We start from the raw sequence: 14,605 nt of genomic DNA, 5'->3' as shown, positions 1-14,605 counted from the left end.
TTTCCTTATCTGGATTTCTAGATTTTTTTAAAAAAACTAATAGTTTTTAAAGTTAAATTTTATTTAAGTAACACAGCCTGAAAAAGTTAGAAAACCCCTATTGTAAGTAACTGAGGAAATATCTAAATGAAAAATTTATTTCCCCAACCAAGTCACTGATAGAACTACAGCTAAGTGGGACTAATTCTTACTTCAGAATGCCATGAGTTGTAATGTCAACACATATAAAGTGTTTGGAAAAACTGTTGTTAAGGAAATTCTGCCCAAATGATTACCATCTTGGAAATTGACTTCTCTTTTCACAAGAGGGGTTACCAAGATTGCAGATTAAAAGAAAACAGTACAATGATTTCTTTCCTTTCCTCTTTTGAGAATGCTGTGCTCAACCTTGTAAAGTCAATGAATATCTTTATAAGTTAAAATAAAAGTCTTTCAATATGGCTACACCATTCACCACTTAAGCACATTATTTCCTGACAGAACTTGCTGGGATGATTCCCCACTATGCTTTATTATTGACATCAGGAAGACTCAAAATATGTTTTGAGCATTCATGCTTTCTTTAAAACCCATTAATAAGTGTGTGTGTGTATGTATGTGTGTATATATATATATATATATATATATATATATATATATAATGTTTAAGTATTTAGAATGCACTTGCTTAAGTCCCAAGCACGGGACAAATCTTATTTCCTGTTTCAGCCTAACCCAAGACCATCTACAGGCAGTAGCCACAGCAGTGGCAGCTCATATTAAGATGCAGTCGGCCCAGGTTCGAATCTCAGAAGGGTATGGCTGACTGAGGAGAACAAATAAGTTTGAAATTATATATATATTGCTTCACAGTGCTTTACAGCCCTTTCTAAGCGGTTTACAGAGCTCCCAACAATCTGGGTCCTCATAATGTTACTTTGACTAATGGGGGGGTTAGGAAATTAGTAGAATGCTCCCCCAAATCAAATATTTCACTTCGGGACACCAAGAGACTCTCAGACATGTTTGCTTTTCTTTGCTTTTTTTAAAGTTAAAAATAAACATATAAAGTTTTTTTAAAATGTAATAATACATTTCTTCTATCTGATATACATTTCCCACATCTGCCTTCCCTACATAGGCTGTAGTCATACAGCTGTATCAACAAAAAGTGACACTAGTACGTCACGCTGCAGATTGTGGGGTCCTGCTCTGATTCCCATTCTAAAGTGGACATAACAATCTTTCCCCACTGGGTATAGGCTAGATCAGGGGTCTTCAAACTTGGCCCTTTTATGACTTGTGGACTTCAACTCCCAGAATTCCTCAGCCAGGCACGCTGTCCAAGGAATTCTGGGAGTTGAAGTCCACAAGTCATAAAAGGGCCAAGTTTGAAGACCCCTGGGCTAGATATAGGGATACACCAAGAAAACCTTGAGGAAACTATTCAGAGATAATTACAACAACCTGTGCAAAAACAGGGAAAGGATTGAGCTGAATCCTCCCTGATTCCTAGGATATAATAGGGAGGGAAGGAAAGAACATAATCAGGATTGTAAGACACTGTTGTAATTGCTAAGTGATTCTCTATCTCTGCCTCTTTAAGAAGTATGAACTTCAGTTCCCAGAATTCTCCAGCCATCATGCTGCTGGAGAATTCTAGGATTTGAAGTCCACACATCTTAAAGTTTCTGAGTTTGGGAAACATTGCAAGAGTCTATTTCAGTCAATCATTTTCTACTCAAACTCTAAAGTGGTTCCCTGATCACATCAGCTTCAAAGGGCTAATATTGGTCGTTCCAGTTCTGATCATGGGCAGGATTACTGACAGTTGACTTGAAGCCAGGACCACTAGACAACAGAAGCAATGCAGAGAAATCTTTTGCAGTTCTGCCAAATCTGGGCTACAAACATCCAGATGACCATGAGATAGCACCAAACAGTATAGACAAATATTCTTAATTAAAAGGTCAGGATCCGAATTTGGGATTGTAAAAAAATAAAATAAAAATAGATATAATATTGCTGAGCTACTAAACGATAGCCATTCCCTGATTCTGAACCAGGCTTTGCCTACTTTATCTACTTAGTTTCAGCAAGTGGCTATCAGATATAAAACAAGGATTTTTATCACTAAAGGTAAAGGTAAAGGTTCCCCCGCACATGCGTGCTAGTCGTTTCCGACTCTAGGGGCCGGTGCTCATCTCCGTTTCAAAGCCGAAGAGCCAGCGCTTGTCCGAGGACGTCTCCGTGGTCATGTGGCCGGCATGACTAGACGCCAAAGGCGCACGGAACGCTGTTACCTTCCCACCGTAGTGGTCCCTATTTTTCTACTTGCATTTTTACGTGCTTTCGAACTGCTAGGTTGGCAGAAGCTGGGATGAGTAACAGGCGCTCACTCTGCTACGCGGCACTCGGGATTCGACCTGCCAAACTGCCGACCTTCTGATCGACAAGCTCAGCGACATAACCCACTGAGCCACCGCGTCCCTACAGGCAGCCTAAGTATGTAAAAGATATCTGAAATAAGCCAATGCAAATTAGACTCTCTGAAACAGTATTAACCATTGTTGTCATTTACTTACTTTTCTTCTCTTTGGATGGAAGTTTGTGTGTTGTACATATACAATAATAGTATAACTAATATGTTTATCTGGAATATGTTTGCTTCTCTGTAACCGGTGACATGGAATATTAGCCTAGAAATTGATCCCAGGTTTTAAACTGTTAACGGACTTTTTTTTTAAAAAGGATTAGTTTAAACTTCAATGAAGAAGCTTTTAACACCTCTAAGGAGCTATTCCTCTCATATCCAGTTAGTAGTTAACACCCTATGCTAAAAAAAGAAAAGAGGACTTTAACAGGATAACTCTACCTGCCTATTAACTAGAGCTTGCATAGAGTTACCAGCTGTCCAATGAAAGGAGGACATGGATTCCTTTTTGTCCTTCTGTATTAAATGTCCTCATTCCAACAGGCATAGCCTTAAAACAAAATATTGTCAGGCTTGTTGAGTATCTAACGGGCTTTCTCTGCAGCCTTGTTGTTTTTCAGTCGCTAACTTGAATCTGACTCTTTATGACCCCAGCTGCCCCCTCCCATCCTCCAGTCTCTCCCAGAGTTTGCCGAAATTCATATTCACTATGTCAATGACACTATCTAAAACATCTCATCCTCTGCTGTCACCTTATCTTTCTCAACCTCTGGGTCTTTTCCAGTGATTCTCTCTTCTCATTACATGGCCAAAGTATTTGAGCTTCAGCACCTGTTCTTCCAAGAACAGTTTCTCTAATAAGTGCTAACCAGTTAACAAGCACAATTTTATGACCTTTGTTTATTAATTGCCTCCTGGGCTTGTGCTGCTGCCTTAAATTGTCAAGACCTTACTCCATTACTTGCTGAATATTTTTGCCTCTTAATGGGCTGTAGCCCATTTTGGGGATTGGAAGAAAGGGTGTTACTGATGCTGAGAAAGGTAATTTTATATACATGGAAGGGAAAGTCTTTTTTTGTTTTTTGGCAGTTTATCACTGCACTGTTTCTTTTTTTTTTTTGTGGATGCCAAGAAAATAAAAGTCTTCCTTTCCCCCCTCTTCCAATTATCTGTTCTTTCCCCTCCTTCCCAATGTTCAGTGTCTTCCTTCATCTGTTCAGGTATCTGGTAACTCTAGCTTTGTGGCGTTTTGTCTTTGATGTCAAATAGTAATTTTGAGCCTGCAGAAGCTTGGACACTCTACTTGCCTATGACATCTTAAACCAGATTAATTCCACCACCACCACCCCCAGGATTATGTAAATGCCCTTTTAGCGTTGGGTGGCCTCACCTCCTCTCTTCATCAGAATTACGAAAGTGGCCTCTTGCTGGAGATGTGTGTAATGTCACAACCCAGGATCAGGTACAGGACTTGAAGTGGGTCAGCACAATGCTAATTCCTTCAGACTGACTGAAAGGATCCCTTCCTGTGGAAGTTGCCGACTTTTAGAGTTGAACCCAAAGCCATTCATGGTCCTACTAGGAGCATGTTAGAAGGGGAAAGCAAGCTATAGGAAGTGAAAACAGCTTTTAGATTTAAAATGGATTCATTTTTTTGTTGTGGCTATTCTCACAGTAAAAGTGGGTTGCCAAAAATGATTTTGAGAGCTTTGATTCTTATTGAGAAAGTACAAGTGGGCCTGTACTTATTTCTGACTATTCTCTTCCATAAAATGTGTTTACATCGCTTGCCATGTAAGCTACTGATTTTTTTTTCATGTAGAAGATAAAGACAAAGCTGAATAGTCACCCATGTTGTGATTAAAAAGGCTATTTGATGGAGGTGCATATTTCTCTTGGAGTGGTATTTTGGAGAATATTCAATTTTTCTTGTCACAACCGCCCCCTTGCCAGATGCTCTGCCTTCTCTCTCCCTTCCTATCGGATTCCGGCTTCTTCTACTTCTTCAGTTTTCTGAACTTAAGCTCATAAGATGGTTAGAAGAGATATCATACTAATTGGGACATTGATCAATAGTCCTCCTGCCCCCCCATGACAATAGGAAGGGTAACAAATTAAATTGAGACTGAGGATGATGCATCATGGAGAAATCGCATAAATGACCCCAGACAATCAGGAATCAAAACATAATATGTGTGTGACAGGGAAAAAATATATATTTGGCCGTCTTATGTCTTAAGGTATGTGATGATGTCCCTGAGGGCAAACAAAATCATGAAGTACAGGGAGAATAAAAAAGAAAAGAAAGGAAAGGAAAATACACAGGCAAACATTTTGATAGGCCTCACACAAATTACAGCTAGTCCTCGTTAGCAACCCTCAATCGGGACCGGCAATTCTGTGGTTAAGCAAAGCGGTTGTTAGGTAAACCCGCAACTGTGCTTACAATCTTCCTTCAGCTTTCTTTTGCTTTGCAAACTTGCAAAGATCTCAGGTGTGAGGATTGATGGCAAAGTTATTGTTTCATCACTGCTGTAATTGTGACTGGTCACTAAACAAGGTGGTCACTAAACGAGGACTACTTGTACTGAAACGGTTTTATTTTTGAGAGACCGTCAAAACTAAAAAATGACTATCTTTGCTCTGCTCTCTCTCTCTCTCTCTCTCTCTCTCCTATGCTGTGATGGGGACAGCCTAATTCCTTGTTAGACAGAACTCTTCCTGGGCTGGGAGAAGCTACCTGTAGCTCGCTTTTTGGCTGAAGCTTCCTTCTTCCTGGAAGAGGCAAACCAAATGTGCCCCTCTCCCTTTCTCTGTATAAGGTAACACCCGTCCTTTTGTTTAAAAACACATGTAAAACTATGGCTTTAGAATAATAATAAGAAGAAGAAGAAGAAGAAGAATAAAAAGTTGTGTAGACTGCAGCTCAATAATCTTTTCCATCCCTTTGGAGGCATCGTCTAGAAGTGAGGATGTACCAGATCAGGAATGGGAGGGGGAGGGCTCAAGGGAATGGCTGGGGACTGGAGCAGAGCATGGGAAGGGAAAGGGGCATGAGAGGTGGTGGTAAGTCTAAATTCCCCATTGGTCACAATGAGAAATCCATTGCTTTACTGTCCATGGACAGGCTGGCAGTCTGTCGCAGTTTACTTCTTAAACATATCCTGGAGCGGACCTGGCAGGTATTTAATAACGGTGTCTAGAATGCTTTCCTCTTCCTCCTCTTCCTCGTCCCCACAGCCTGGTGGGATGGCCTTCTTTGGGCGCGTCAGGCTGCCTTCTGCATTTGCTTCCAGAGCGGCTTGGGCCTCTGCTTCTCTTTCCTCCTTCTTCTTAATGCCATACTGCAAAAAAGGGGAGAGAGAGAGAGAGAAAGAGAGAGAGAAAGAGGATTTAGTAATGGATGGAAACTAATCAAGAGGAGAACTAATCTAGAAATAAGGAGAAATTTCCCGACAAAACAATTAATCAGTGGAACAGCTTGCCTTCAGAAGTGATGGGTGCTCCATCACTGGAGCTTGTTTAAGAAGAGATTGGACAGTCATTTGTCTGAAATGGTATAGGGCAGGGGTGTCAAACTCAATTTCATTGAGGACCGCATCAGCATTGCGGTTGCCCTCAGGGGGCCGGGTGGATATGGCCAGGGTGGGCGTGGCCTACTGGGTGGGCGTGGCTAGTGTGCATATGGCCTACTGGGTGGGCGTGGCCAGCTCTACATCATTCGCATCAAGGGTGCCTATGGGGGGCCTGGGCAGGAGTGGGACAGATCTGAGGGTCTCTGGCAGGAGGAGGGTCTCTGAGCCAGGGCCAAGGCAGTGGGGGCCGTTCCCTCACTGTTTCCAGGATGGCTTCGCGGGCCACATGAAACCACTTCGCGGGCCAGATCCGGCCCCCGGGCCTTGTGTTTGACATGTCTGGTATAGGGACTCCTGCTTGAGCAGGGGGTTGGACTAGGAGATCTCCAAGGTCCCTTCCAACTCTGTTATTCTGTTATAATCAGAGATGATATCTGACGAATGTCAACATTTGCTTTAGGGCAGATAACATCATGCCAGAACCCATTCTGGCCAAGGCTGTACTCAGCCTTTAAATAAAATAATACTTTTAAATGTCAGGCCAGGTGGTGAATGATAAAGCTTAGGAAGGAAGGGCTAAATTTCTCCTAAAGCAAAGAAACATTATAGACCAGCTAAACCCTTAGACCAGGCATGTCAAACAGCCAGCCCGCGGGCTGGATGCGTCACGCTGAAACCGCACCCACCCCATTGACGGCAATGGGGGAAGTGTCGCGATACGTCGTACGATGTCACGTGACATTGCGAGTTTGAAATGCCTGCCTTAGACTCTCCTGCTCTGCCACATAAAAAAAAAGAAAAGAAACAGAAAATTCGCCTTTAAATTCCATGGTACTTACAAACCCACAATTGAGCCCAACATTTTTGTTGTTAAGCAAGACAGTTGTTAAGTGAGTTTTGTCCCATTTTACCACTTTTCTCGCCAGAGTTGTTAAATGAATTGCTACAGTCGTTACATTAGTCACATAGTTGTTAAATGAATCTGGCTTCCCCATTGACTTTGCTTGTCAAAAGGTCACATGACCCAGGGATACACTGCAACTATCATAAATATGAGTCAGTTGCCAAGCGTCTGAATTTTGATCATGTGACCATAGAGATGCTGCAATAGTCATAAGTGTGAAAAACGGTCATAAGTCTCTTTTTTCAGTGGCGTGTAATTTTGAACATTCGCTGAACGAATGGTTGTAAGTCAAGGACTACCTGTAATGTGTGGAGGGCCTATGCAGTCGTACACAAAGTTTTCCTGCTACAGCATGGAGAATGACACTCTTCCATTTTAGAAATAAGGTTGAGGCAGTACAATTTGGAAACAAAGCTGAGCATTACCAACAATTTTCACGTTAAATGAGGCAGTTGAAATTTTCAGACCCGGTTGGTGTAGGCCAGGGGTAGGCAACCTTCCCTCTTTTATGTCTCGTGGACTTCAACTCCCAGAATTCCTGAGCCAGGAATTCTGGGAGTTGAAGTCCACGAGTCATAAAAGAGCCAAGGTTGCCTACCCCTGGTGTAGGCCTTCCTATCCTTTCTCCCCAGGATTGCCCATTTGCTTGTAACGATTTGCCCTGGATTAGGGTAACAGCAATAGCAGTAGCAACAGCACTCAGACTTATATTCCACCCCATAGTGGAATATCTATATCATCTATATCTATATCTATATCTATATCTATATCTATATCTATATCTATATCTATATCTATATCTATATCTATACCTATACCTATATCTATCTATCTATCTATCTATCTATCTATCTATCTATCTATCTATCTATCTATCTATCTATCTATCTATCTATCTATATTATAGCACTCTCTGAGTGCTTTACAATGTCAGCTCAATCTGGGTCTTCATTTTACCAACCTTGGAAGGAGTCAACCTTGAGCCCCATCAGGATCGAACTCCAGGCTGTGGGCAGAGTTAGCCTGCTGTACTGCATTCTAACCACACTGTGCCTCCAGGGCAGTGAGTACAGGATAAACGAATTGTCCCAGGAACCAGCACGGGCGTTTCCCAATTCGGGGGAAGCTTGAAATGGTACCTGGCTATGGTATTCCCCTCCCCCCAAGAACTATATGTGGGTGCCAGGAGCACCTACAAGATCTGATGCTTTCACCTCCATGACAGCCAGAAGCATGTTGTGAACTTGAGCTGCAAACACCACCTTTTTAATAAAAGTATGCAACTCTGAGATCATCTTGTCCCAGCCAGGGTTGCCATTCCAATCCATGGAACTCCATCATGAAAATGGAATGCTGATAAAATGCTTAAATCTCATTTTAGAAATCCCAGAATGAAGAGTTTTGGGTTAAAAAAAAACCCAGCACAAAACAAAAGTGCTGTCACATCTCCTGCCTTCCGCTTTGATTTCTTATGTACAGAAGACTCTCAGTCTTGAAAATATCCTGCGGCAATGAGGTGTCATTTCAATTATGCAGCATTAAGGATGCACTTCACAAGCAAAATGACTTAGAGAGGTCAGATCATCTTCTACGAAATTACTCATCTGTTGGATCTAAAAGTAATTGCTTTGCCTGAATGGTCGGTCCCTACACCTTTTCTCGGTTTTGCATTCTAATTAAACCACTGTACGGAAATCACAATAAAACTCAGTATACACGTGCAAAAGGATAATTGGTTAGGGATACATTCTTTAGGCTAGCAAAACATCTGATGCGAATAAGTGAAAACCTAAAAAGAAATTACATGGGATTTCAAACAGATTAAAGGATTATTTCAGGACAAACTTTTCAGCAATGCTCCAGGTTTGGATATGTAAAATGCAGATGTTCTTTCGATGGCTTATTTTTTAAAGGAAAAAAAATCTATTAAGTTAAATCAAAGTGATTAGCAGCCCTACTGATAATTCACCTCCATGAGTTAGCAGATAAACAAAGCTATACCTTTCGAGGGAAGAATATACACCCAGCAAGGCCCCAAGAAACTCCTTGATACTTTTTATAGTAATTAATCCATGCAGCCACTTGATTTAAAGGCCCGTTGCTACAAAGTTAGGCAATCAGCATTATGATTGCAACAATTTTAACTACTTCCTCTGACATTAGTCAGATTTTATTCTAATACTGCCATAGGATTGCATTATCTTTTCATGCAGATCCTGGGTGAAAAGAAATAACCTTAATAATTGTTTCCATTGCTTCCTATGAGAATTTAACTTTCCCTGCTTCATAAAAACAAACCAATGTTCTCTAGATAGCTTAGGCCAGGGATAGGCAACCTTGGCTCTTTTATGACTCGTGGACTTCAACTTCAGCACCTTCTGGTGCTCTGGAATTCTGGGAGCTGAAGTCCACGAGTCATAAAAGAGCCAAGGTTGCCTACCCCTGGCTTAGGCTATAGTTTCCACAAGTTCTCCTCATGAATTGCTGGTTGGGGGTTGATTGGAGTTGAAGTCCAAAATTCACAGAGGACATCATGTGTCCTACTGCATATATAATGTTACTCAATCAAAAGAACAATATACAAGTTCCCTAACCATGTTCTAATATCTGCTGGGTTACTTTTTCTAAATCTCTACCATCCTTCTTCATCTGCAAAATGATGAAGTACAGGACACGTTGTGTTTTATCACTCGAATGTGGAAACTTTCCTTCCATAGAAATAGTAGGTATGTGAGGCAAGAGAGATCCAGTTTTAAAATGCAGCCACTATGAGCAAAGAGTCAGAATCAGCCCAAAGCCATGGCCCTAATCTAACTTAATTCAGACCTCTCTTACCCTAAATGTTAGATAGGTGGATAGAAGATAGATAAGAGATGGAGATGATGGAGATGGAAATAAGAGAGATAGAGACAGAGATAGAGATAAAGATAGAGATGATACTGCATTTACCATGGCTTCAAGAAACATTCCAAAGAGATAAAACTGGTTTGCAAAAGTTAATTGTAATTTTTTTTGGGGGAAAAAAATCTATCAATTAAAAAAATGCTGTAACTGCTAAAGGGTTCTAGTCCAGCAGGAGTCTAGTAGGAGACCCTTTATTAATCCAGACAAGTGAGTGTCCAGTCTCTTTTTAAAAGCCTCCAGTGATGCAGCATCCACAACTTCTGAAGGCAAGTTGTTCTACTGGTTAATTGTTCCCACTGTTAGGAAATTTATCCTTAGTTCTAGGTTGCTTCTCTCTTTGATTAGTTTCCATCCTTTATTTCTTGTCTTGCCTTCTGGTGCTTTGGAAAGTAGGTTGATCCCCTCTTCTTTGTGGCAACCTCTCAGATACTGGAATACTGCTATCATATCACTCCTAGTCCTTCTTTTCTCTGGACTGGCCATTCTCAAATCCTGCAACCATTCTTTGTATGTTTTACCCTCCAGGCTCCTAATCATTGTTGATAAATACGTCAGGTTGTTCCCATACACGGGACCTAAATCTTATAATTTTGGTTGTGCAGGTTGGGTCCCTAGAGATGTTGGTGGTGATGTATTGCAGTAAATACGGTAGCTCTTATTCAATGGGGGCTGAAAACAGGTTTTACAAAGCTATTAAGGAAGTCCTCCCTTACTCCATCCTCCTTTATTTCAGTATTAATATTCATTTCTGGACCTTAGGGACAGATCAGAGAATAAACAGGTGATAATAAGAGAGAAAAGAAAGAAATCTAGGAGGTGCCACTGCCTTGGCAGATGCCAGCCATCCTGATCCTTAATGCGTTGGCAGATGCCAGCCATCCTGATCCTTAATGTCACTCTTGCTTTACCTCACGCCAATCTCTCTGTAATATTATTTTTAGGCTATCATGAATCCAATCGACACCTTTATAAAAACATCCCAGGCAGAAAAGGTAACATACATTGAGGGTCACTGAATCCCCAGCTGCTGTTTGTTTCCATAATTAATTCACCCAAGCAAAGAAGACAGAGATGAACCATAATTATGCAGAAGAAAATGAGAGGAAGCAAAAGGAATAATTAATGACTATACATAATGAATTTTATCCTGAATATTTGCCTGTGGTTATTTTGAGGACAAAACAAGGAGAGAGGATTTCAGAGGTCTCTTCTTGTTTTTGCTTGAAATGCCTATATGAATGCTTGCCAGCCTCTGAAACATAATTGAAAGTTGGGTGGAGGTATTTTTAGAGCAGTTGAAAAGTTTGGTCTCTTTTTTTTGAAGCCTAAGGGTCTTACCATCATTTTGTTCATGTTTGTGATACCTTGGGACTGCTGTCTTTATTGGCTTAAAAATAAGAAATCTCTGTCAATTCATTTCTCATTGCTTCTCAATAATCCATTCTATCCCAACTGGCCTTTGGAACTCAACATCCAATGTAGAGCAAAAAAATCCCCCCTTTTTTCTACCAAAAAGGCCATGATACAGCATCTGTCAACTCCAGACAGAGTCCCTTCATGTTGGTTCTTTCTCGCTTGCTTGGGCTCTGGCCAAAATAACAATGAAAAGAAATATCTGTGTCAGCCATTAAGGGAAGGACAAGTCAAGAAATAGGTCTAGTATGGATTCCAGACAGACTTTATACTATGAAAAAAATAACAGAGTTTCAAAAGTCTGACTAAGTTTCTCTCTGCCCCATTTTATACTTAATATAGTCAAGGCAGAGTAATTTTGAGTTTCTTTCTCACATTATCCTGTTTCTTTCTTTCTTTCTCAAACACAGACACAGACACACACACAGACACACACACACACACACACACACACAGAGAGAGAGAGAGAGAGAGAGAGAGAGAGAGAGAGAGAGAGAGAGAGAGAGAGAGAAAATTGTTCATCTCTTCCCAAACTGTCCTTTCATGCTCTCATATTTGGTTCTATTGGTGGTTATAAAGGTCTAAAGGTAAATGGTGATCCCATCCAGCATCTGATCAAGGAACTGAATTGAATAAGTCTAGTCTAGCTAAGAGAAGAGCTAGAGGTGACATGATAGCAATCTGCCGATATTAAGGGCTGTCACAAAGAAGAGGAGTCAACCTATTCTCCAAAGCACTTGAGGCAGAACAAGAAGAGAAATGGATATAAACTAATCAAAGAGAGAACCAACCTAGAACTAAGGAGGAATTTCCTGACGGTGAGAACAATTAATTAATGGAAAGAATTGCCTCAAGAAGTTGTACATGTTCCATCACTGGAGTTTTAAAAGAAAAGGTTAGTCAGCCATTCGTCTGAAATGGAGTAAGGTCTCCTACTTAGGGGGTTGGACTAAAGGCCTCCAAGGAGCCTTCCAACTCCGTTATTCTGTATTCTATATTCCATATCTCACAACCTTCTTCTCTAAAAGGTAGCTAGCAATGTCATGGCTGTCTCTGAAGCTATTTGAATGCCTTGAGCCATGGTTAGGTTAGGGTTAACTAGGCATGACACATTTCCTGCAATGCTTCCAGGAATGGGGAGATTTTAAAACAATTTGTCATCTTGATAAAGGTTTTCAACAGGAAAGGACATACCAAAAGAGAAAGAAACACAAGAAGTGAAGTGTACCAGGTCTTGTTTGCTTTCCTAGAAATGTTAGACCTTTTTAAAGGTTATTTGGGGTGATATTACTTTAGTACAATTAAGCACCCAAGATGCTCCATTAATTTACATTAGGCATCTGTTTTGGGGTGGGCTGTTTACCAGGTGTGAAGAGCACAATTTCCCTTCTCATAAGCTCATTCATTATCCCCTTCATTAGCTTATGAACAGGATTTGCAACAGGAACAGGGGCATGAGGCCCATACAGATTGCCTTGGCAACAACGTGGAGATGAGTCAACAAATTAGCCATCTTGCTTGTGCCATGAAGTTGGGGTACTGAAGCTGCAAATGAAATATACCCTCCTGCCCTCTGAGAGCAGGAGGGAGAGGAAAGGGCAGCTGATGCAAAGAGTGAAAATCCCTGGAACATTTGCAATGTTTTGATGCTCTGATGGCACCTCTTTGGCATTCTGGCTAGAATTTCCCTTGCCAACACTGGCCATGTTCTCATTTCTGCACTCCTCTCAAGCAATCCGCTTTTCTTTATCTTCAAACATCCATGATATTAGTGTATCACAATATCATTCAACCTGGCACAGCCAATAGGAATCTTGGGCATTTGCCTATAGGGCAAAAGACAGTAAACAGAAGAAAAAGACGAGGAATATCAAAAAGAACATTGAACCATCATATTATTTTTTTTAGAAAATGCCTGGGGGGAAAAAGTCACCTAAAATGTAAGTACTTTTCCATGAACTACATCTTATATACGTAATCATATACGTATGATTTCTTCCTGGCAATAGAGAAGATGATCCTAATTACACAGTTTAAATTATACAGTAGCTCCAATAATGCATTGCTATGATAATCCCCCCCCACACTCACACTTTCCCTCCTCAAAGTAGAAGAATTGCTGCATTGGTGAGGTTGTTTGAGTGGAAGAGTTGAAAAGCTCAGCACAGAATACCAGATATTATAGGACCGAGCCAACTCAAGATGAAACCCCCATTTATTCAGGAGAATGTCTTGGAGCAAATTGCTGACTCTTAACTTACCTGACAGGATTGTGAAAAGGAGATTATAATTAATACAGCTGGGAAGAAAAACAGAGCATAAATGTAATGGTCAAATAATATAGCATTTTTCAAGAATGTACACAAGGGGTAGGACTGTCCAGTTAATAGCAGCTTCCATGACTACTTCTTTTTCGTACCTAAAAGAAAGACAAGAGGGGAAGGACCACCCATTTCTAGCTTGATACTCAAGTTCAGGCTAAGATCTGCTATTGAAGAGTAAAAGACACACCTTTCACTCATCTATGTGTTTGTGCACAGGGACTGAGACGCCAAAGGCATAGCTTTACAATAAGACAGGGGACTGTTCTCAGCACATAAATCAGGAGTCTCTTTGGAAAGATTTGGAAACAAGTTAGGTACGTGAAGAGACAGCAGAGGTCTATACAATTTATGCTTGTCTACATTTTCTCCAGTTTTTGGCTCAAGGCCTCAAAGGAAATCATTCTACAAACATAATTTAATAGCATGAATCAGTAAGTTGAGTTATTGGATTCCACTTCATATATGGCTTGGTCTCTCCCCAGAGTCAACCTAACCTCTCTGTTCATGCCAGGAGTACCAGCTGGTTGTCCCCCATATTCAGGAGATGCTAGGAAACTGCCAGCAAGGCGAGGAGGAGGGAATCAAGCAGGGAATTAGCCTTGAGTTGCTGTGCAGCTGTGCACACACCCCCTCCCCCCAAGTTCCAAGGAATCTTATCTATCTGTTCCCATAAGAAGGTAAGCAATCTGGGGAAATTCCTGTAGGTCGAAGTGCAATGAATTAGTTAACTTGAATATTACACATGTGGATCTGGTTGCTTGTTCCAGACAGGAGGTTAGATGGGCTGAAGCCTAGAAACATTGTTTTCCAGTGATGGAGCCGGCCATCTGAAATGACCTCCAACTGATGAGTCATTTGTCTACCTTCCAGAAAAAAAAAAGCTGAATATGGAATCTTTCCAGAGCGCTATTGGGACTTCATGCCAAATACTTTGTTTGGGCTGGACCTGGCTTAAGCTTTTTACATTGATATATTGATATGTATTTCATATCTTATTACTCACTGAGGGTCTTCGTTGGCAGCAGCATACAGATGGGTCAAAGCTTCCTTTCAGCCTTGAGCAGCTTCTTCA

At 41.0% G+C, this 14,605-nt stretch overlaps 1 protein-coding gene across 1 annotated transcript in view; it reads right to left on the bottom strand.

Annotated features, from left to right (window-relative positions):
- Positions 1–5,559: 5,559 nt before the first annotated feature.
- CPLX1 (complexin 1) overlaps positions 5,560–14,605 on the bottom strand; it is a gene marked incomplete at both ends in the record, with an annotated part of 161,766 nt that continues 152,720 nt past the window's right edge. Inside the window, one exon of the mRNA XM_083353765.1 lies at positions 5,560–5,757. Coding sequence (XP_083209891.1) covers positions 5,560–5,757 — 198 coding nt within the window. The remainder of the gene's footprint in view (positions 5,758–14,605) is intronic.

The sequence above is a fragment of the Vipera ursinii genome, assembly GCF_947247035.1.
Source record: "Vipera ursinii genome assembly, chromosome: 2".
NCBI classification, from domain to species: domain Eukaryota; kingdom Metazoa; phylum Chordata; class Lepidosauria; order Squamata; family Viperidae; genus Vipera; species Vipera ursinii.
The sequence above is the reverse complement of the archived record's forward strand: the minus strand, read 5'-3'. Positions and strand labels throughout refer to the sequence as shown.